Source organism: Nicotiana tabacum, chromosome 10 (genome assembly GCF_000715075.1).
Source record: "Nicotiana tabacum cultivar K326 chromosome 10, ASM71507v2, whole genome shotgun sequence".
Lineage (NCBI taxonomy): Eukaryota > Viridiplantae > Streptophyta > Magnoliopsida > Solanales > Solanaceae > Nicotiana > Nicotiana tabacum.
The window spans coordinates 126,136,140-126,158,874 of record NC_134089.1 but is presented as its reverse complement, the minus strand read 5'-3'; the positions used below and the strand labels follow the sequence as shown (position 1 = coordinate 126,158,874).

The following is a 22,735-nucleotide window of genomic DNA, read 5'->3' as shown; positions in this document are numbered from 1 at the left end:
CCTTATCTGAAATATTGTCATTATCTTGAACAATATTTGTTTGAGGGTTAATCTTAACCCTTTCAACCCTCTTATCTTTGGAATCAGGCTTATCGCTAGCAATAGTGTGTAAAGAAGCCGCACGATTGCGAGCTGGACCGTAAACTGGTTCAATAGGGGAAATATGTTGCATAGCAGGTAGAAGTCTGTGATTAGAAAAAGAATGTCTATTATAAATAGTAGACTTATCATCAAATTGAATACAAATCCTACCATCCAGATTTTGAGTGACATGCGAAAATTCAGTATTTGACAAGTCGTTAGTAATCTGACTTGGGGATATAACAGAATTTAAAGTCCATGTAGTCGGAAAATTAATTTCCTCCCATCTGATAGGTCTCCTAGTGGTGACCTTGGACTTTGCAAAATTGGTTTCTACCAATATGGTCTGATCCGAAGTATCGTATAACTTACATTTCGGATTTAAAGTAGATAATAATTTGAAATAAATCCTATAGGACAGACATATAAGTTCAGAACCAGGCGCATAATTATAACCATGCGTTTTCACATTTAAAGTTAAAGCATCAAGAATATTAACATCAGAAAGAGATAGTTGCAAATTGGGTTGAGTATTAAAATATACTGGACCATAGGCCACTGTAGATTCTATCGAACCCATTAGAGACTGTCTGAAATTCAGATTTCTAGCATCTCTAAGAGCTGCTAAGAAGGTCTCTGGTAACCCTTTAAGGGTTAAAGGTTTAAAAGCAATTTGAACCATACCAATATGCACATAATGGTAATGATGTTTATATAAATCTATATCATGCTTGTTTAACAAACGAATAGTCTGTTCAGATGAATTTAATGCTAAAGACTGTTCAGTCGTTTTTATCAATTGTTTAGAAGAAAGTTTATCAAACCAACCATAATCATAAATGGTTTTTATAGAAACTTTAGGAATTGTCCATTTATTTAACAAATCAAGGTTTTGAGGTATATCTACCTCTTCAAGTCTAGTACTTTTAGTACTTGTTTCTCCCAGATCCATTCCAAAAGCTTCATATCTATGCTAAAGCTTTCATATCTATTACACAATTACCATGAAAATTCCTAGGCTCTGATACCATTTTACACCAGGATCTAGGTAGGCGGGCGGTACAGTCATTAAACTATAATAGAATTTCCGTATATTTCGAATCTTTATTGGTCGTGCGGACTACCGCCAACCTTTAAAAGTGTACTAAAGCAGCTAGATCTGGATGACTCTAGTACTTTTAGTACTTGTTTCTCCCAGATCCATTCCAAAAGCTTCATATCTATGCTAAAGCTTTCATATCTATTACACAATTACCATGAAAATTCCTAGGCTCTGATACCATTTTACACCAGGATCTAGGTAGGCGGGCGGTAGTCACCGCCCGGCCATCCAGATCTAGCTGCTTTAGTACACTTTTAAAGGTTGGCGGTAGTCCGCACGACCAATAAAGATTCGAAATATACGGAAATTCTATTATAGTTTAATGACTGTATGGAAGGATCTATATCCTTTTACCCAAGCAAGGGGCCTGTCTAGGCCCGATACATACTCTTACTGAGCCCATGTGTCTAGCAGTTCTAACTGTGAAAGAGATAGCCCTTTTGACAACTTCAGCGGGCTTTAATGTCACAGCTGGCTAGATGTAGCCACTAAGGCAAAGCCAATAAGAGTAGTACCAGAACCGACTGTACCACCATCTTGGAACCAAATCAAGAAACTATATTAAAATTTTCTTTATATTTTGAAAGAGTCTGGATTCTTCATGGTTAATATGCAAGAGAAATTAGTGCTTCAACATAGATATGAATCCGTTTAGCCGGACATAGTCACGGCTTAGGGAGAGAGACTAAAAATACCTAAAAGAAGAATAAATATGTACCTTGTAGGCCGAGAAGCAAGGCCCTGAAGAAGAACTTCAAAACTTTTATTAATTCTTGAACTTGATTTACAAACTAAGCTATGAACTAAGTGTTTACAAAGGGGGTTGGTTGAGAGAGAGAGAGAGGAGAGAGAAAGTAGAGAGAGAGGGGGGTTCCGGCCTTCTTCTTCTTCAAATGAAGAAGCATTCTTAAATAACAAAAAAAAGAATCTTGAATAGTAAAATGGGTCCCACATCTGGGTCCCTACACAGTGTTTTTACTGTAGATAAACAGTGTTTCTACTGTTGATGAACAGTGTATCTACTGTTTAAGTGGGTCCTGGCGGCTGATAAGCTGTCAAGTCTTCTTTTTGTCCATATTTTGCATCTGTTGGAGGAATTCTTCCACCTTGTCAATTTCTCTGTCAGATAATATCATTTCTGGCTGTATAGGTTGAGTATCTTCTACGAGGTCATCACCACTCGTCTCACTTCTCATTGAAGTGTCTGATTTTTCACACTGATCCAGTGATTGGAGCAGATTTCTTTTCAACCCTTCTAAGTATTGATTTATCAAATCCAATTTATCTCCATCTTGGATTGATATTCTCCGAGCAATATGTTTAACAGTGCTTTCTTCTACTATCCTTTTTTGAGGGGCTGTCACATATAAATGAATTTGTGTTTTTATAGAATCTAATAATTCTTGGCCGTATAACGTCTTTGTTTTGGGATCAGTTTTCATCAATTTGTCCCAAAAATTGTTGTAGAATACCCTATATAAACAAGGGATTTGTTCTTCCGTATAACCCATTTCCGGGGTCCATTTATGGATCCAGGGGATAGAAAATTCAATAAAGAAGTAAATCTGATCAATTTTTTCTAAATAGCAGATATGATCTGCGTGATATAAATCTGTTAAGAATGGAGAGGCTTTTGTCCATTCTTTGTATAATTTCAGGAATGGTTCAGGCAAAATTTTGGTAGTAGGACCGTGGTATGACCACCAGTTTAAAAACCAGTTAGGGATAGGTCCTGTAAATACCTTGGCGCATACCTTGATAAACCAAGTATGCTTATGTCTTTCATTGTTATAATAAAGCACTCTATCAAATGCTTGAATATAATCCCAATAAGTGAAATTCATTGGTGATTTATTAAGGCTTATCTGCCTTTCTTTCATTGTGGAAATACCCCATTCTTCAACAGATATAATCTGTTTGATAATGACCTTTGAAAAGTTATAAACATTTTCATTTGTGTTATAACCTGAAAAGTGCTGGAATTCTGCACTACCTGTACTGATCAGGATAGTTTCATAATAGGTGCGGGTTTTATATGATTCACCCGGATAGTATAATCCATTAATCAGATATCTCTGAAATATTTTCCACGGTTCTTCTTTTCTCTGAATCTCAGAGTTTTCAAGGAGAAATATCATTTCTCTTTTTGGTAACTTTTCATATGACTTGATATCATCATTGTCTTCCTCTTTAGCAATTGAAGCAAAAGTATCACTTTGCTTTTTAGATGCTAAATAAGCCTGCAGATGTCCGTATAACGGACTGTCTTCTGGAATATCTTCCAGATGTATAGAATGTCCTGAGGATTCTCCTGTATGCGGCACCTTTGAGTTTATCAAACTCTTTTTTCCTCTTTGTATTACTGGAGAGGTTGATGAGGATCCGTATGACGATCCCTGAGAATAAGTTCTACTAGGGGAAGATCTTCCCCTACCTCTGCCCCGGGTGACCCATGAAGGGTCCATTCTGCGGAAATTGCAAATCATTATTAATTAAAAAGTGATTGCAAATCATTATTAATTAAAAAGGATAACATAATTCTAGTGCTGATATCATCTTGACCGAAGGGACGCACATTTTCAATTAACTGAAGAATATCAATAACTTCTTGAAAATTAGAGTGTTCTTCTTCCCTTGTTTGAATAATGTCAGCCATAATAATATCAAGTATAACTTCTTGTAAGTCTCTATTTAATTTAATCACTTTAAGAATAGTGATTAATACCTTATCATCCAAAAACATGGTATAATAATTCATAATCTATTCTAAATATTCCCGGGATAGAAAATCCGGAAGGGAATTATCAATTCCTTTTTTGTATTGTATTTCAAAATCGAAAGGTGCTAGCTGAGCCTGCCATCTAGCAAATATTAATTTTGAAGCATCGTGCTTAAAATCTTTGTCAAACATGTATTTAACCGATTGAGCATCAGTTTTTATCAAAAACTTTTGGTTGTATAAGTCGTCTTGAAATTTTAATACACACTTAACAATAGTTAACATTTCATGCGCCACAGTAGCGTATTTCTTTTGAGCTTCGGTCCATTTACCAGAGTGAAATCTTATTAAGTATTCACTCTTATTATTGGGATTTACTTGTTTCAAAATCCCTCCATAACCAACATTAGACGCATCTGTCTCGATAATCTTTTGCCAAGTAGGATTGGCAAGGGTTAAACATGGTAACGATTTAACACGCCCTTTAATACTCTTGACTAACTCAGTATGTTGGTTAGTCCAAGGGTGTTTATGATCTTTCTTTAGCCGATCGTATAGAGGGGCTAGATCTCGTGACAAACTTTTATAAAAAGGGGAAATATAATTTAGGCTTCCTAAAAATCTTTGTAATTGAGTCCTGTCAGTGATAACATCAGGAAATTTCGAGGCAAAATCAATAGATCTTTGTATTGGGGTAATTTTTCCCTGGCAAATATTATGACCTAGAAAACGAACACTTGTTTGGAATAGACTCATCTTGGGCTTAGAGATTACTAAACCGTTTTGTATAACAATTTTCTTGAAAATATCAAGATGCTTAATATGCATCTCCAGAGTTTTAGAAAATACCAATATGTCGTCAATATAAACGATGATAAAATCCAAATATGGGTTAAAAATATCATTCATAATTTTTTGAAATTCAGAAGGGGCATTTTTCAAACCAAATGGCATAACATTCCATTCATATTGCCCAAATGGAACATTAAAAGCAGTCCTATAAGTATGCTCTTTAAATATTTGAATTTGCCAATAACCAGATTTTAAATCAAATTTTGAAAATATATTGGCGTCATATAATCTGGATAGCAAGTCCCTTTTGTTAGGGATAGGGTACCTAATCCATTTCAGATGTTTATTTAATGGTTTATAATTTATGACTAAGCGAGGAATACCTCGTTCCTTCTCTGCCGCATTATTAACATAAAAGGCAGAACATGACCAAGGAGATTTTGAGGGTTTTATTAAACCCTTTTGTAACAAACTATCAATCTCGTTTTTGCAGAATTCAACTAGCTCAGCATTCATCTGGCAAGGTCGAGATTTAGTAGGAATATCATCCTCAGAGAAGGTTTCCTCGTATGGAAGAGTCACAATATGCCTTTTCCTGTTCCAAAAGGCACTAGGGTGATCGGCGCAAACATCAACGGCCATTTTTTCAGCAATTAATTTAATCTTCTGCTGAACTCTTGCAGATTGTATAGTATCAAATATATTCATACTAAGAATTTCTAATTGTAGTGAATCAACATGCCTTTGTTTCATATTAATCAAGGCATTAATATCTCTAGTTACGGGATCTGTAACAAAGGAATAGCTTATCTTTTTATCTTGATAAGTAGCAGAAAAACCATGTTTATCTATATTATTAAACGGATAAATAGCATTAATAAAAGGTGTTCCAAGTATGATTGGAGGGTATAACTGGTTTTTTACCAAAAAGAAGAAATGTGGAATACAGACTTTATTCTGGCAAATATGAGTATTAGGCAATTTGTACTCTATATCTAAAGCATGACCAGAAGCGGATTTCACCAAATGAGTAGTTTTTTGAAAATATCTAGTAGGAATCAATCCTTCCTGAATGCAGCTTACATCTGCACCACTATCAATCATAGCTATATCAGTTATAGAAAAATTATTATCAATTAAAATAGTACATTTAATATACCATTTGTGTGCAGTAACAATTTGCATCATACCTAAAAATAAATCAGATTTTTCATCAAAAATTTCTTTTTCTTTATCATTAGAAAATTCAGAAAATCCTTTAGTCGAAGATCCTGGTAGAGAATTATTTTTCTCAATTTGAGTAATCCGGTGATCGCAAATCATTTGATTTTGCTTAAGAGACTTAATATCTCTTTTCAAATTTTCGATTTCTTCTTTTAAATCATCAAAAGAAGTATCTCGACTAGGAGTACTGGACTTTTGAAGTCTTCTATTTATTTCAGATAAAGAATATGGTGCAAAGTGTTCAAATTCGTTTTTGTATTTTTCAACAGTTTTTGAACTACTAGAACTTGAACTTGCAGCTAAAGTAATGATTTTTTCGCGAAGTTTTTCATCAGTAACTTCTTTTAAAAGTTCTATTACATTGTCAGATGTAATAGTTTTTATATTAAGATCATCAAATTGTGATTTTAATTTATAAAATTCGTCACTATCACAAGCACAAATATCACCTTTGCAAGCAGTGCAAGCAGTATCAACATTTTTATTAGTATCAGAAAAATCAATTAACTCAACTTCAGCTTCAGATTCAGTCTCTGAGTAATAGTCAGATTCTGATCCCGAAGTGTATAACAAGCCATAAACCTTATCGTGTAACTCATCATCGAGTTCTAAGGTTTTTAGCTTTTGAAGCTTGCAGTTTGGAGAAATATGACCAAACTTTCCACACTTATAACACTTAATATCAGCGAGATCACGTTTGGATCTATTCTTCGCAAATCGAGTAGATTTCCTGTTCGCTTTTCTAGTATCACGTTCTTCCTTAGGCCTATATCTAGACCTCTTTTTCTTATACGGGCTATCCGGGTTAGGGTACCTATGATATTTGGTTTTCTTCTTCCTATTTTGAGTGGAAGTTCCGGGTAAACCAAACTGGGTACAAAAGTCACCTACTTGGGACCTTTCTTTAAGCTTATCTATCTTAAGTTGTCTAGAAAGTCTTAGCTCATTACATAATTTAAGACCTTCTTCTGTACAAACACCTATAAGCTTACCATAGGTATAATTATTATACAGAATCTCTCCGCAACTACCCTTTAACACATTCCTTACTCTTTCAGCAAATAAGGAAGGGAGGCCGTCTATAAACTTGGCTTTCCAGTGCTCATATCTATTCTCGGGTAGTTCCATAACTCTACTCATAAAAGTATCTTTATACCATCTAAACTCACTCAGGGTCTTACATCTAAGTCCATTAAGTAAAGTTCGGACGGTCTGATGGTTTGAGGTAAATCTACCGTTGAAATGCTCTAAAATTGTAAGGATAAGAGTATAAACTGCATCTTCTCTACCCACTACCAGAGCCATACCTATGTTATCAACACCTTCGTCGGTTGCCGTAGCATTTATAACGAACGCCTTTTCCTCTACAGATAAATGATTATCCCACCAGCCACGAAGTTGGCCAGTAAAACCTGCAATAATCATTTTGCAAATAGTTCTATCTGTATTTTTAACACTTTTACAGATAGTCGAATACATGAGCATTCTGTGTACGAGAATGGTTAATTGTCTATCAGTTAGACCATCAAGATTCCATTCATAAATTTCGGAACCGTTATAAGACGTATTAGTCTGATTCCAATCTCGTTCCTCAATCAACACATCTTGAGGAGTAGGACGAGGATAATAATAGGTCTGCATTCTCGGTTTATCAGCATACCTATGATTTTGTTTAACAATCCCTTTGAGTTTATTAAACTCTGACCAAGTCTCAGTTTTATAATCAGAAACGGTCTCCATTTTATCAGCAAAATTTTTTGATAAATCAATAGGTCTAATATTTAAACCAGAAAGCTTTTTATCTAAAAGCTGAGCTAAGTCATCAAGCGATTTAAATTTAAAATCCTGAATCTCAGGAGGTCTTTGAATATGGGTAAGAATGTTTTGATCAACTGTTTTACTTCCTGAAGTGGAGGCAATATCAGTTGGTCCTTTCTTAGTACCCATTTTTTTTATTAAAATAGTCAAATCATCAAGTTTTTTATCAAGAGAACCAATATGTTCTCCTAAAATTTTAACATATAAACCCAAATAATTGTTTTGAGAAATCAATTTATTAATTTCTGCAATACTAATAGCTGCCACATTATCATCAATAAATTTTTGAAAGGCAGTGAAAGTAATACCAGTATTATTAGGAAGAATAAAGGGAGCCTGAGGCGGATAAATTGCTTTAGTAATATTACCACTCCCGTCTTTATAAGATCTTTCTAATACCTTTATATAAAGAGGTAAATAAGTTGTTATAAACCAAGGAACAAAATACATAATTTGATTATGTAAGGCACACGTTTCATAAAATTCTTGAGATATATTACTCAAATCCTCTTTACTATAAGTATCAAAAAACCATGTTTTAAACCGGTTCCATTTTTCACTAAAAAATTCTTTTTGAATATAAATACGGGCCCGAGAACCTGGGCTAAAATCAATTTGGTGTGGAATCATTAAATATTATTGGGGTCGAAATCCATCTCAGATAGAGAAGGAATATCCTTATCTGAAATATTGTCATTATCTTGAACAATATTTGTTTGAGGGTTAATCTTAACCCTTTCAACCCTCTTATCTTTGGAATCAGGCTTATCGCTAGCAATAGTGTGTAAAGAAGCCGCACGATTGCGAGCTGGACCGTAAACTGGTTCAATAGGGGAAATATGTTGCATAGCAGGTAGAAGTCTGTGATTAGAAAAAGAATGTCTATTATAAATAGTAGACTTATCATCAAATTGAATACAAATCCTACCATCCAGATTTTGAGTGACATGCGAAAATTCAGTATTTGACAAGTCGTTAGTAATCTGACTTGGGGATATAACAGAATTTAAAGTCCATGTAGTCGGAAAATTAATTTCCTCCCATCTGATAGGTCTCCTAGTGGTGACCTTGGACTTTGCAAAATTGGTTTCTACCAATATGGTCTGATCCGAAGTATCGTATAACTTACATTTCGGATTTAAAGTAGATAATAATTTGAAATAAATCCTATAGGACAGACATATAAGTTCAGAACCAGGCGCATAATTATAACCATGCGTTTTCACATTTAAAGTTAAAGCATCAAGAATATTAACATCAGAAAGAGATAGTTGCAAATTGGGTTGAGTATTAAAATATACTGGACCATAGGCCACTGTAGATTCTATCGAACCCATTAGAGACTGTCTGAAATTCAGATTTCTAGCATCTCTAAGAGCTGCTAAGAAGGTCTCTGGTAACCCTTTAAGGGTTAAAGGTTTAAAAGCAATTTGAACCATACCAATATGCACATAATGGTAATGATGTTTATATAAATCTATATCATGCTTGTTTAACAAACGAATAGTCTGTTCAGATGAATTTAATGCTAAAGACTGTTCAGTCGTTTTTATCAATTGTTTAGAAGAAAGTTTATCAAACCAACCATAATCATAAATGGTTTTTATAGAAACTTTAGGAATTGTCCATTTATTTAACAAATCAAGGTTTTGAGGTATATCTACCTCTTCAAGTCTAGTACTTTTAGTACTTGTTTCTCCCAGATCCATTCCAAAAGCTTCATATCTATGCTAAAGCTTTCATATCTATTACACAATTACCATGAAAATTCCTAGGCTCTGATACCATTTTACACCAGGATCTAGGTAGGCGGGCGGTATGTATTCCACATTTCTTCTTTTTGGTAAAAAACCAGTTATACCCTCCAATCATACTTGGAACACCTTTTATTAATGCTATTTATTAAATAGGCACCTAAATTAAAGGGATAATATCAGATAGACTAAACCTTGAGTTGGGAAATGTATCATGAACGAAAATCAGTCCAAATTCACTGTTATTCGTTTATCACTTGGACCAAAATTGAAAGGAGAATATTCCTTAAATAAAAAATTTACTATAGAAACATTTCTTGAACAATTTAATTTTGATTTTGTCATAATTTTCTTAATCTATATTAGATTTTGTCATAAAATCTATTTAAATTTTGTTTTAAAAGTGTCAAAGTGGCTTTTTCTCAACATCATATAATATAGATACAGAAGATATAGATTGTAGAGACGTTGCCAAGAATTTAACGATTTTCAATTTCCCATGTCTTGGAACAGCTTCAAGGAGACACTCAAGCCCTGCACTACAATTCAATCATCTTTCTCACAATCTTCTTCAATAAGTTCTTACAATTTCGACACAAATTCTGTAAACCCTAGAAAACCCCCTAAATCTTCTTTGTCCCAGCAACTTCTACGCCTCGAAGATCGTTCTTCTTTGCCTCAAACCCAACCACCACAAACTCCCAATAAGCAGAACCATTTTGATTTGAAAAGCAAATATGAAAAATCAGAGGAGGAGGAAGAAGAAGGAGAAGAAGAAGAAGAAGAAAAGCCCGTTGGGTTTGGGAGGCCCAAATTGGATCCTTTATTGCTAAATCAAACAGGACCTTACGAGCCTTTGGTTCTGTCTTCATCGGGTCAAAAGCCCGTTGTTCAGGTATTTTTCGCTGGCCCATTTAGTAAAGATTCATTCTTTTTGAACCCTTTTAAACTTACAGTTTCTGTAATTGTTGGTTCAATTTCAAAATTACCCAAATGGGGTTCTGTTTATTGGAAAGTTAGTATTTTGAGATCATGTGCTATTTGCTTGCTTGTTGTGAATGTGAGCATTATATGCTTTGACTTATTTTGGGCTTCATTTGATTATTGGAATTTTGGGCTACTTAATTAGAATGTGATTGATCAAAATTGCCTAAATAGAAAAGTAGATAAAATTTGTATGTTAATTGATTGTTGCGGTGGTCTAGTTGGTCTTGCTCAGCAATGTGGTATGTTGAAAACGATATCTAGACTGTGGTTTTGGTGAATGACTTAGTCCCTTGCTTAAGCTTTGGTTGGATCTCCAAGGATTTTTTAGAAGAAACAGACAAACATCTTGAATAAGAAAAGATGGAAAGATGAAATTTTTTTAATAACCGAGAAATCCTGAGGTCCAGTTGGCACATAGTTTGAACCTCGATGGATAATGGACCTGTCCCTCTACCCTTCTCCCATTAAATACGAGGCTTTAAGTGTTAATGCCATTTGGATTTTGATCAAAAGGAGCTAAGGGGGATGGGCTTTTGATATGGATACAATCTGCTTTTGCAATTTCTCCTCTTATTTTATACGGAATACAGATTTTTTCTGCCAAAGGTGGTAATTTTCTTTTTCTCTTCATTGCGGAAACGATAGGAACATTCTTCTTTGTTTCTTTTCTTGACAATGTTTCAATTTTACCTGAAAGATTGCTCTTTGGTTTTTAGGTTTATTAGGTAACGACAGACCATCGTCTTCATATTTGGTTAGGAACCATTCAATGTCTTTTGGAGTAAAACCTCTTATCTTCTCTGACCCTAAGAATTACTAGATTTTTCAACAGCCCTTTTCCAAATAATGAATCTTGAAATTAAATCAAGAAATAAAAAGAGATGTAGACCATTTTGTTACCTGTTGAAATAAATTCATACTTGCTTCTTTACCCAGTTTAGGATGTGTAATGATTGACTACATATGTAGTAATTTCCTTATTTCTTTTTCAGGTTCCAGCATCTATAAACTGTAGGCTTTTGGAGCATCAACGAGCAGGAGTGAAATTTTTGTATAGCTTGTATCAGAATAATCATGGAGGAGTTCTTGGAGATGATATGTGAGTTTTCTTTGTGATTCTCTTTTTGGGTGTTATGATACTACTTGTTGTATAGTGTTGGCCTAACTTGTACAAGTGATGAGCATCAGCTGTCGGGTCATGTTACGCACAGTCATATACACTTAGTAATGCTATTGTAATATGTCTTTTTTTTTTTTTAATTTGATTATAATGTCTCTTCTCCTTGTCTTTCCTTTTTTATGGCATATGCTTGGAACAGGGGACTTGGTAAAACCATCCAAAGCATTGCATTCTTAGCTGCTGTATTTGGTAAGGATGGAGACTTACCTGAATCAACAGTCTCGAAGGAACACCCAAGAACAAGGGGCCCTGTACTAATAGTTTGTCCCTCTTCTTTGATCCACAACTGGGTAAATGAGTTTTCCAAGTGGGCAACATTTAGTGTTTGCATTTATCACGGGCCAAACCGTGATTTAATGATTGACAAACTAGAAGCACGTGGAGTGGAGATACTTATAACCAGTTTTGATACATACAGAATCCATGGACACATTTTATCAGATGTTGATTGGGAGATTGTGATTATTGATGAGGCTCATCGGCTTAAGAATGAGAAATCAAAACTGTACAAGGCATGTTTAGCAATTAAGACCCTAAAACGTTATGGTCTTACAGGAACAATAATGCAGAATAAATTAATGGAATTGTTCAACCTGTTCGACTGGGTGATACCCGGTTGCTTGGGGACACGTGAACACTTCCGAGAATTTTACGATGAGCCCCTTAAACATGGTCAGCGATCAAGTGCTCCAGATAGATTTGTTCGAGTTGCTGATGAGCGAAAACAGCACTTAGTATCAGTTCTGCACAAATATTTGTTAAGAAGGATAAAGGAGGAAACTATTGGACATCTCATGTTGGGGAAGGAAGATAATGTTGTATTTTGTGCAATGAGTGAACTGCAAAAACGGGTTTATCAGAGAATGCTACAGTTACCTGAGGTACGATGCCTTATCAATAAGGATCTCCCTTGTAGTTGTGGAAGCCCTCTCAAGCAAGTCGAATGTTGCAGAAGGACGGTTCCAGATGGTATCATCTGGTCTTACCTTCACAGGGACAATCCAGATGGTTGTGATTCATGCCCTTATTGTGTAGTTCTTCCTTGTCTCATGAAGCTCCAGCAGGTTATCCCTAAAGAATTTTCTCTTGGTTTTCTCTTGATAGATCTGTACTAAGATTCCTTGATAGTCAATGATGTAGAAAATCTAATTTCAAAGTAAGTTCTCTAGTTTCTTTTAAGGAAAAATGCTGCTCTCGAGATATGCTCCTAAAGTGAGAGAAAATGAGATTAGGTTGCCAGATGCAAAACGAGTCAGACAACATAGAGAAGGAAAATGATGAACATCTAGGAACCCTCAGTTTCAGGTGATGCATAAATTAAGTAATTAACCCAAAAATTAATTAATCAACCAATGCTGTTTCTACTTTTCAACTTGCTATTAGAAGTGGATATTGTTGTCTAGCAGAACATGTTAAAAGTGTGATCCTCTTTTTTGGTCTCTGAATTCTGATTTTTAATCTCTCTTCCCTCTTTTAAAAATAAATGTTACTGAAACAAGAGAAAAGAAGACCCGGGAACATTTCTTGAAAATTAAAGAGGAAGAGTACCTCTTACCACCTCAGATCTGCCATTACCTTTAAAAATAATGATTCTTGGTTGTATGGTTGAGTATGGGGTGGACATAACCATGTTATTTCGTTCGAATTTCTAGTTATTTGCAACATTGGTACCCCTCAATCCTATTTACTTTGATTTTGAAATTATTTTTCGTCCCTCTTTCATCATTTTGTATCCTCACTTTTTGGAGCTCTCTGAGCAGATAAGCAATCACTTGGAGCTTATCAAGCCTAATCCAAGGGATGATCCAGATAAACAGAGAAAAGATGCAGAATTTGCTGATGCTGTATTTGGTAAGGACATTGATTTGGTAGGAGGGCATACTCAGAATAAGAGTTTCTTGGGCTTAAGTAATGTTGAACATTGCGGGAAAATGAGAGCATTGGAGAAACTAATGTCCTCTTGGGTTTCACAAGGTGACAAGATTCTTCTTTTCAGCTATTCTGTAAGGTACTATATCAGTATTCAGTACTTTTATCCTTTTGAGTGACTGAAACATGCAAATGCTTGCAAAAAGCTAGGTGCTTGGCTAACAAATATAATTACTCCTTTTTTGTGATGGAGATAAAAACTCCATATTATTTTGTATCTTAAGGCGTTGAAGCAGTTCTTTTTGTTGTTGTCCTCAGTTATGATCGTCATATGATTACTTTTATGATGATATCTTAAATACTCTATCAATATTTCTGTTCCTCAATTATCGTCTGTCACATTATGTCAATTCAGAAGAGTGCATGAGTAAGAGCTTTTTTCCTGCCTTTATTTGATATTAGACCAGCTGAGTTTTGTTGTCAGAGATATGTCGAAATTAATTACACTAATGGGCTAACTAGTTTAAGGAATATTTTTAGTAATAGTCTAATGACTATTCTTCTTGAAGATAGTACTTCTAACCAATTGAGAGACCAGACGTCTCTAAATTTTAAAAATTTAGCCTTCTGATTTTGTGTGAGTTTTAATTTATGGGGTTCTCTTTTCCTTTTATAAAATTGTAAAGTTGTTTTTATTTCTATCTGACCTTCCAAATTGAAGAAAGTTCGATGCACATTATCTGATTGTTTAACAATTGCTGTTTGATTTTTCCTACGCCTAACCCCTATCTTGGATTAGAATTAGAGCAGCATCACAAAAACTTATCAGATCTCTGGTAGTGGTGCACTGTTATGACAACCTGAGGGCTGTGAATAGTTTTAATGAGAATCTCCATCTTTTTTGCTTTTTGGGATAAGTAGGATCCGTCTCTTCTTATGAGGCTTTCTAGATGTATAGCCCTTTTTCTCTTGTTTTGCAACTCCGTTACTGTGGAGTATGGAAAACAGCAAGAGTCACCCAAGGATCTGTTTTGTGCTTATAGAAATATATATGTTGCGTTTATTGCATAGCTTTTCAGGCATGTCTTATTTTCTCTAGTCTTAATTCCCTTCTTTTTAAAAATAATTGTCCTGAGCAGGATGCTGGACATACTTGAGAAATTTATTATACGCAAAGGCTATGGCTTTTCAAGGCTTGATGGTTCCACCCCAACTGGCCTGCGCCAGTCTCTAGTCGACGACTTCAACTCTAGTCCTAGCAAACAGGTAGATTTTTGAATCAATCAACTCTTCCAATCCCAAATTAGTTGGGGGTTAGCTATATCAATCCTCTGCATCCAGTTGTGCTCTATTCAGGCACATTCCTCTTTATTAATATGGAATAGAACAATTTTAGTAATATTAAACTTTACTTCTCTTTATCATTTCTGTAATTTTAAGTTGTTCTCATCTTAGGTGTTCCTTATATCAACAAAAGCTGGTGGACTTGGCCTTAACCTCGTTAGTGCAAATCGTGTAGTGATATTTGATCCAAATTGGAATCCTGCCCAAGATTTGCAGGCCCAGGACAGATCATTCCGATTTGGACAGAGGCGGCATGTTGTTGTTTTCCGCCTACTTGCGGCTGGTTCTCTTGAAGAACTTGTTTACACTCGTCAGGTCTACAAACAGCAGTTATCAAACATTGCTGTCTCTGGAAAAATGGAAAAACGCTATTTCGAGGGAGTTCAGGTTGAAAATTACTTTTCTTTGTTTGTTTCCTCGGATTTTTTTTGCCTGTACCATTCTTCCAGTTGGAAATGATTACTTATTCAGACTGCAACTTTCAGGATTGTAAGGAGTTTCAAGGGGAGCTATTCGGTATCTGCAATCTTTTCAGAGATCTATCTGACAAACTCTTCACAAGTGAGATCATTGAATTACATGAAAAGAAGAGAAAGGAAGATGGTACTCATTCAAAACAGGATTTGAGTGGGATGTATTTTGTTCCTGAGAAAGAAATAACTACAGCATCTTTGGTGGCACCTGAAAGCAGTAAACATAAAGAAGATGAGGGCACAGCAGTTGCTCCAATGCTTGAACACCTCGGTGAGTTCATTTTTCGTTTGTTTCTGATAAATTAGAATTGCTCTGAAGGTCCATTGTGGAAAGGCAACAGGAAAGAAAAGAATGGTAATTATGGAGGCACCCAAAGTAAAAAAAAAATTCCTTTAAAAGAAGAGGAAGGTCAATATTGTTCTAGCTCTAGGTATTGATCGCACTGAAAGGAAAGAAGGAAAATATTACTTGGTTATTTGATAAGATAGAACTAAGAGGATGGATGTAGTTCTTTTAAGAAATCTGCTATACTGTTCTTACCTTAAGATTCTCGAAGCTGTTGAAATGGTTGACAATCTTTTATCTTTTATTTTCATTTTCATTTTTTGGCAGCAATATTGAAGTTCTTTCTTCACCTCAGTTAAGTGGCTGATGTCTCTTACAAAGACAAAATTGTAGGATACAGATATACAATGGCATTGATCTTTATTGCTCATTTGACCTTTTGATGCCCAGGTATTGTATATGCTCATCGGTTTGAAGACATTGTTGACCTTGGACCAGCAATGATGAAAGAGAAAAAAGAACACACTGTGCATCTAAGTAACGCTCCAGGGCAGCCAAAGTGTTCAACCGTTGGGAAGAGGAAATCAGATGCCATAACTGGGAAGGAGAATGTAGGAACTGGCAATCCTATAAAGATGCGGAAAAAGAACCATTTTAGCCTCATTGCCTGTTTCATGGGCATGGAAGAGGTTCAGTTTAGCAAATGGCTCTTATCTGCAACTCCAGCAGAGCGTGAAAAAGTACTAAAAGATTATCATAAGAGGCGAAAGGACAAAATTCATGACTTTAATGACAACTTGTAACTTCTGTAACATTTAGTCTGTACAGGTGCTGCTTTTTTCTTTTTTTCTTTTTTTTTTTAATATATACTCCACTTCTTAGTGTGTATAGGCCGAGGCGGAGCCAGGATTTGAAGTTCATGGGTTCCGAACCTGCCACCGAACTCAATAACTTATTTAGTCACTGGGTTCACAGTTAAATATTTATATATATTTAGTAAATTTTCTAATACAAAACAGGGTTTAAGCAAAAACTACTGGATTCGTCCGAACCCATAAATCATACACTACCTCTGCCCTTGTGTATAGGAAAGCTTTTAGGCCGTCCATTGTGTCTGTATCTTCATTGTTTTAGAGTATAAACAGTTCGCACTTGAATAAATGATGAGATAGTACTGGTCCAAAGTAAAAGCTTGTCTCCCAAATCTAGACTTTCACTTCATAAAGGAATATTGCATCTACTTTCTCTGCAACTTGAATCTGAGATTGTCTATGTTGGATTGATATCTTGGGAGCATTGTGTTTCTATGATACTACACATAAGCTGTACGGTTGACTTCATTCATGAAGAAAAATAATTTGCAGTTAATTCCTCGGCATCTTGAACCTTGATACTGGCTTTGAGCCGCGACTGACTGACTGCTCCCTTGAATTGATATCAATATCAGTTGTGTGTTCTATGATACCACCAGTAAAAGCCTGCAAGAGGATATTGTCAGATACCGATCCCCTTAATATATCAATTGATCTTATAATTGTGCAAGAACGTACCTTACCACTGTCAAAGTGTGGTTCGGAAGGACGAGCAGCAGCCTGTAAGAAAAGCATTCAGAGTATATTATAGTTCTTAACTCTGGAAAGATGCACGCGGCAAAACATGCATGCCACCATATTGTTATGTTGAAGATAATGGGGCAATATAGGGCGGAAAAGATGCACGATACAGTATTGTTATGTTGAAGATGATGGAGCAATATCATCATACTTAAACCAATTAGCTCGAGCTGCCACACCAGCAAACAGATAAACGCGGTGCACGACGACTTTGGTGCTAGGGACTAAGATTATGTTATGAATAGAAATAAGCACTAGTCCTTTTCTCTCTACATATAAACGTTTTTCATGAGGGGAAAAGGCGGCGGAGGGGAATGATAGAGTTGCAAGAAAAGTAAAAATGACATTGTAGCCATGTCACCACAAATATGTTGAGAGACAAGAATTTATGCATAATGCAGACCAACAATATTACTCTTTTGAGTTTGTTAACATGGATTACAAATGGATCTGCTTCTACTTCATTAAAAAAAACAAAGACGAGAATCCAGAGACCAGCTGGTCCAACAATGCAGCTCGTGCAGAAACAGACAACAAGAACGACTCCTGCTATTGACAATTTTGAATGAAATCCAAGTCAACTGAAAAATTGAGCGTGCTGACAGGATCACATGTACAACCTACAGATCTTTCGCAGTTCAAGGGATGACATAAATCAGAAATGTCACCTAACCATTCTGTCTCCCAGTGCTGAGAAGAAGAAAACAAAGAAAGAGCAAGCTGGAACAGCGAGAAATGAGATAATGAGAGTAATGCAGGTGGACTGGAACAGCAATGGCCCTGTCTAGGTAAGAACAAATAAAAGGCACAGAATCGTACTTTGTTTTCAGCTATAAGAAGAGCCTTAACATCCTCCTCCGCTTGTGGTTCTGTTGGAGCATTCACCGTCAAATTGGACTTGCCATAAGCTAGATTCCCAGATAAGCAGTTTTCTGATACATTGCAATCTTTTAAGAGAAGCAGAAGTTAAAGTCATCTCAGACTAAGAAATCAAGTTTATGCATTTCTCAAATTCAAGTTCAACACTCCTGTTGTCTCATGTCACATCACAAAATAAGTTTCTGCAGCACCTGACAACACTGTAGCTTTATTATCAATACTATGTCATGTCCAAATTATTTCTGTAGCACTTGCAAATACTGTAGATCTACGCATATCAGCAACTCAAACGTCTGAGAAAGCATTACCATGTCAAAGTGTTCAACCACCATATGACAGAACATACAAGCATACCGCTGCCTCAGAAGCTGTAGCATCAAAAAATGAGGCCTCGGCCTTAAGGTCTTGCATTAAAGCCTTTACAGATTCAACTTGGAACTCCGAAACATTCCCTCTTCTCTTCAGTGACTCAATTGTTTGCTTGACTACAGTTGTTTGCTTGGCTGCTCTTTGAGCATAATAACTCTCTCCTAGAAGAACCTGCATGTAGGACAGAAGTGGAAAATTATATTCAAAAAGTTGTAACTGGAAAAAGATTTTAAGAACAAAATTGCAGGGAATTGTCAGTAAAAAGGGAAAAAAGGATGAAGCATACATTCATAATTAGCCAAACATCACTTGCAAATTAGCCAGACAAATAGCAAATTAAATAGTAGGTTTTTAACTTGGAAATGATCATGTAAACAGCACAGACTTAAAGACAAGCCCCCTAAGTATTCCGTTATTTCTGTCCTAAAGCAAGGACTTATCAGATAGATTTAAAAAAATAATTGTGGAATTCAGGAAAGAGAAAATGAGGCATATTCCATGATTTGGCAAAGAAGATTCTACCACCATCAGACTCCTCATTGGAGAACAATAACCTTTTCAGTCTTATTGATATATATATCAAATATCAATAAACCATCGAAATGGACAGTAGTAAAGAAAACAATTCTATTCAGCAACTCAATCATTTCAGCGAGGACCCATTCAGTTTATCAAACAGAGAACTCTTAAGAGTTCAACACAAGGAATGGTTCCTTTTGATCTAGGAAGAGAGTCGATCAATCGATCAACAACATGTCAATCCCAAACTAGTAGGGATCGACTATACGAATTTGCTCAATCCATTCCGCTCTAGTCATTCATCATAGTTGTATACTTTTTTTATAGACTATCTACATACCACAATCCTCCTCCTTTATACCCCAGAGAGCTAACAGCGCACAGTACAAAACTTGGTGGATAATGCGTCCACCCCTCTGCCCTTCTCCACTTAAATACCAGACTGTTGTATGCGGCAGGTTCCAACCCGTAGAGTGCACCTAACCCACTTCATGCGTTGCGCTCTTACCACTAGGCCAAAAATCTGGGGGCAATCCTCCTTTATTTGGGCTTAGAACAAGAAATACTTTGCACATAACAGGAGTTTGATAAAAGAAGAGTTTCTTAACACAACAACATAAAAAAATTCCTTTTAATCCAGAAAGAAAGGCGAAAACATTATGCATTAAGCATAATGTACAATCAAAAGATAAGTCTCGCACTTATAGCTCAATCAAACTAATATTTCCAAGTAACTGAAACGAGCATAATCAAATTGAAACGGCGTAATGAATAATTTACCAGAAATTCACTAGTGTGGATTAAACGACCAGGAAAAAATGCAGCTTTACCAAGCGGAACCTGAAAAAGGAAAAGCACATTAATCTCTTAAAGAAAAAGCATAACACTCTACTATCCAGTCAAAAGTAAAACGTTCAGTAAATAAAAATTAACCATGATATCGTGGTGGAGCTGGTCGGAAGCCAGTGAACAAGTTTAATAAGGCTATTGTTGTCGGCGACGAAATATCCGAGCTAGTCCAGTTGCTTCTGCTGCTCCGAGATAGGAAGTTTGTAGGGGTTATGGTCTGGTTATTTGTGATATATAATAAGATTTATATTGCAGGAGATAAGCCCTTAAATGGGCTCTTTGGTTGACCCGAAATTTCCTCTTTTTGTCCTCTCATTTAACCAAAGTAGGTGACACACCTACTTGTCACCTAGCAGCCTGCGCAGTCTTGCTAAAATGCATATATCTCTCTACTCCGATGTTGTACTGATAAAAGGTTTAATTTTCGACCAAAGTATGTATTTTTTGGCTTCAAAAACTACGGATGTGTAGTTTTTACTTCTTAGGATTATATTTGCAAAAACTTGATCAGAATCTGCCGGTTTTCCATCTTCGCCGTCGACTATGGGGAACTCCGTCAGAAGGGAATGGTTTCAACCGGGAAGAGAAGAGGTAGCCAAAGAGGGGGAATGTTTTATCGCCAAAGGCCAAATATATTCTACCTTTACCATAAAATTAATTAATGCATATTTTATTAAATTTAAGAAAATAATTTAAAATGAGTAATAAATACTGTGGGTATAACAGAAAAAAAATTAAGCGTAAAGTGACAAGTAAAAATGAAAATCTATTTTTAGTATACATGTCAAGTAAAAGTGATCGGAGGGAGTACTTCCTTATACTTTAGGTCTAAATATATTTGTTGTAATATTATTGGTTCAAATATACCATTTCTATTAAGTTTGTCCAAGGTAGACATCTAATCCTACGTAGCACTAATATTTGATGAGGTGGATGTCACGTGACATACCAACTCAGTGCATCTAATCCATATATAATAGACTAAAATTTAAAATACAATATTTTTCATTAGGGGTGTACATGGTTATTAAAGCCAAACCAAACCAATTACATCGATTTGGATTGGTTCGGTTTTGTCGGATTTTTTTAATTTTTTGTTACATGAATATTATTTCAATCTTGCTTTATTAAAGTTATAGATAAAGCTTTGATAAGTGATTATATGTTTACCAAAATTTAAAAAAAATTAACAAACATGTGATCTATTAAAGTATTCTTATGGGAGAATTTTTTTGTGTAATACATAATAGTTTATTTTTTTAGTCGTCTAACAATAATTTTTTGTTGATGTACAATTTCAAGGTTAACCGAATTTAATAACTAAACATTAAAAATCAATATGATACATAAATGGAGTAATATGTTCTATGTAGTTTTAGACTATCGAAATACCATTTCAAATTCGAAAAAGATATAAGAAATTTTGACATATGAAAGAGCAAAGAGATGATTGACGCGTTTCAATAACACCTAATAAGAAAGTGATACAATCCATTATTTAAAGTAAATAAAAATAAATGTACTTTATAGTTCTATTAATTATTACATCCCATGAGAAGAAATATTTCTAGATATTTTTTAACAAAATTCTATATAAAGTCTTAGAAGTATATATAAAAAATTATATATTTATATGTCAGTTTGGTTCGATTTTTTTACTCAATACCAAAATAAATCAAACCAAACCTAGTTGGATTTTTTAATTGGTTTGGTGCGAATTTTCGGTTCGATTTGAACACCCCTATTTTTCATGATAGTGGTAATTGTGGCAATAATGGTGGAGGAAAAAAAATTAGTTGTGGAAAAAAATAGAAGAGATTGGTAAAATGGGTTAGGGGCGCTGAGGTGGCATGCCATGTGGCATCCACCTCATCAAATGTCAGTGTCACGTAGGATTGAATGTTTTGGACAAACTTAACGGAAAAGATACAAAGTATAACGAGGGGTACATTTAAATCTTTTTTGATAGTACAAGGGTATATTGGCCATTTTTCATTTTTTTAATTAGAGCAAGCACCTCGCATAGAATTTATGCGATGTGTATCTATTTTACTCGTTGTCAGTTATTAGTAATATCGATTTGTATATTTTGGGAGATTTGCAGTCGTACCCTATATTTGTGTCATCTTTTACCATATACCCTATTTTTAAATATTATTGATTTGATAGTCAGCTAACAAAAAATCCGTAATAATATGATAATTACACCCTTGACAAAAGGTATAAAACCTGCATCACGCATTAATCGCGTGATCTGCAACCTCATTCGTGAAAAAAGATCTCCTCCTCTCCTCTCATCAACTTTATCAACAACAAAAAACAAGAAACTTATCCAGATTCATCTTCAGAATCACACTTGCATGAAGTTTGTGAGCACGTAATTTTTTCCCCATAAAAATACTCCTACAAAATCCACAAAATATACTTTTTCTAATTATTTTAAACTTTTACAAAATTGTTTTAGGAATTTCTTTTAATTATTTGCATTTAGTCGCATTTTGTGCATATTTAATATTTTTAAATCATGAAAAATACCACAAAAAGGCCCAAATCTTCATTGCATAGCACTTTAGATCTTAATTGCATTTAGAATTTAATTACATGAATGAATTACATTATTAAACAAAAATCACAAAAATACAATAGTCATGTCTACATTTTAGCTTTTAGTTTTAAATTAATTAGTGTTAAATTAGTGAAAATAAGTAAGATTAATTTTACAAAGTAATTTAAGTTAGAATCTAATTTAGGATTTTATTTAGCTTGTTTAAATTAATGAAATTAGAATTTTAAAATCAAAAAAAATAAAGAAAAGAAAGTAGGATTCCCTCATTTATTAATTGGGCCAACAATTTAATTGGCCCAAAGCCTATCCGG

The 22,735-nt window shown here is 35.0% G+C and overlaps 1 protein-coding gene and 1 non-coding gene across 4 annotated transcripts; one reads left to right on the top strand and one right to left on the bottom strand.

The window, feature by feature from the left end:
- Nucleotides 1–9,922: 9,922 nt before the first annotated feature.
- Nucleotides 9,923–16,645, top strand: LOC107798549 (switch 2). The gene is made up of 8 exons (XM_016621561.2): nt 9,923–10,385; nt 11,470–11,576; nt 11,797–12,721; nt 13,418–13,665; nt 14,666–14,792; nt 14,982–15,257; nt 15,356–15,614; nt 16,080–16,645. The coding sequence occupies exons 1-8, from the start codon at nt 9,990–9,992 to the stop codon at nt 16,430–16,432; spliced, it is 2,691 nt and encodes an 896-aa protein (XP_016477047.1). The 5' UTR covers nt 9,923–9,989; the 3' UTR covers nt 16,433–16,645.
- On the bottom strand, nt 12,637–20,169 carry LOC107798550 (uncharacterized). 3 transcript variants are annotated; one of them, XR_012695718.1, is made up of 6 exons: nt 19,943–20,169; nt 19,790–19,849; nt 18,062–18,661; nt 17,180–17,221; nt 16,700–17,107; nt 12,637–12,763 (listed from the first exon to the last, which is right to left on the bottom strand). It is a non-coding gene; the product is annotated as an uncharacterized LOC107798550 (transcript). The 3 variants fall into 3 exon arrangements; XR_012695719.1 differs by lacking the exon at nt 12,637–12,763 and having other exon boundaries at nt 16,597–17,107; nt 18,062–18,321; nt 18,430–18,661; XR_012695717.1 differs by lacking the exon at nt 12,637–12,763 and having other exon boundaries at nt 16,597–17,107.
- Nucleotides 20,170–22,735: the final 2,566 nt, after the last annotated feature.

Coding starts and splice junctions, on each gene's coding strand:
- LOC107798549 (XM_016621561.2), top strand. CDS start 9,990: ATGTCTTGGAACAGCTTCAAGGAGACACTCAAGCCCTGCACTACAATT. Junction 10,386..11,469: donor GTCAAAAGCCCGTTGTTCAG/GTATTTTTCGCT, acceptor TTTCTTTTTCAG/GTTCCAGCATCTATAAACTG. Junction 11,577..11,796: donor GGAGTTCTTGGAGATGATAT/GTGAGTTTTCTT, acceptor TGCTTGGAACAG/GGGACTTGGTAAAACCATCC.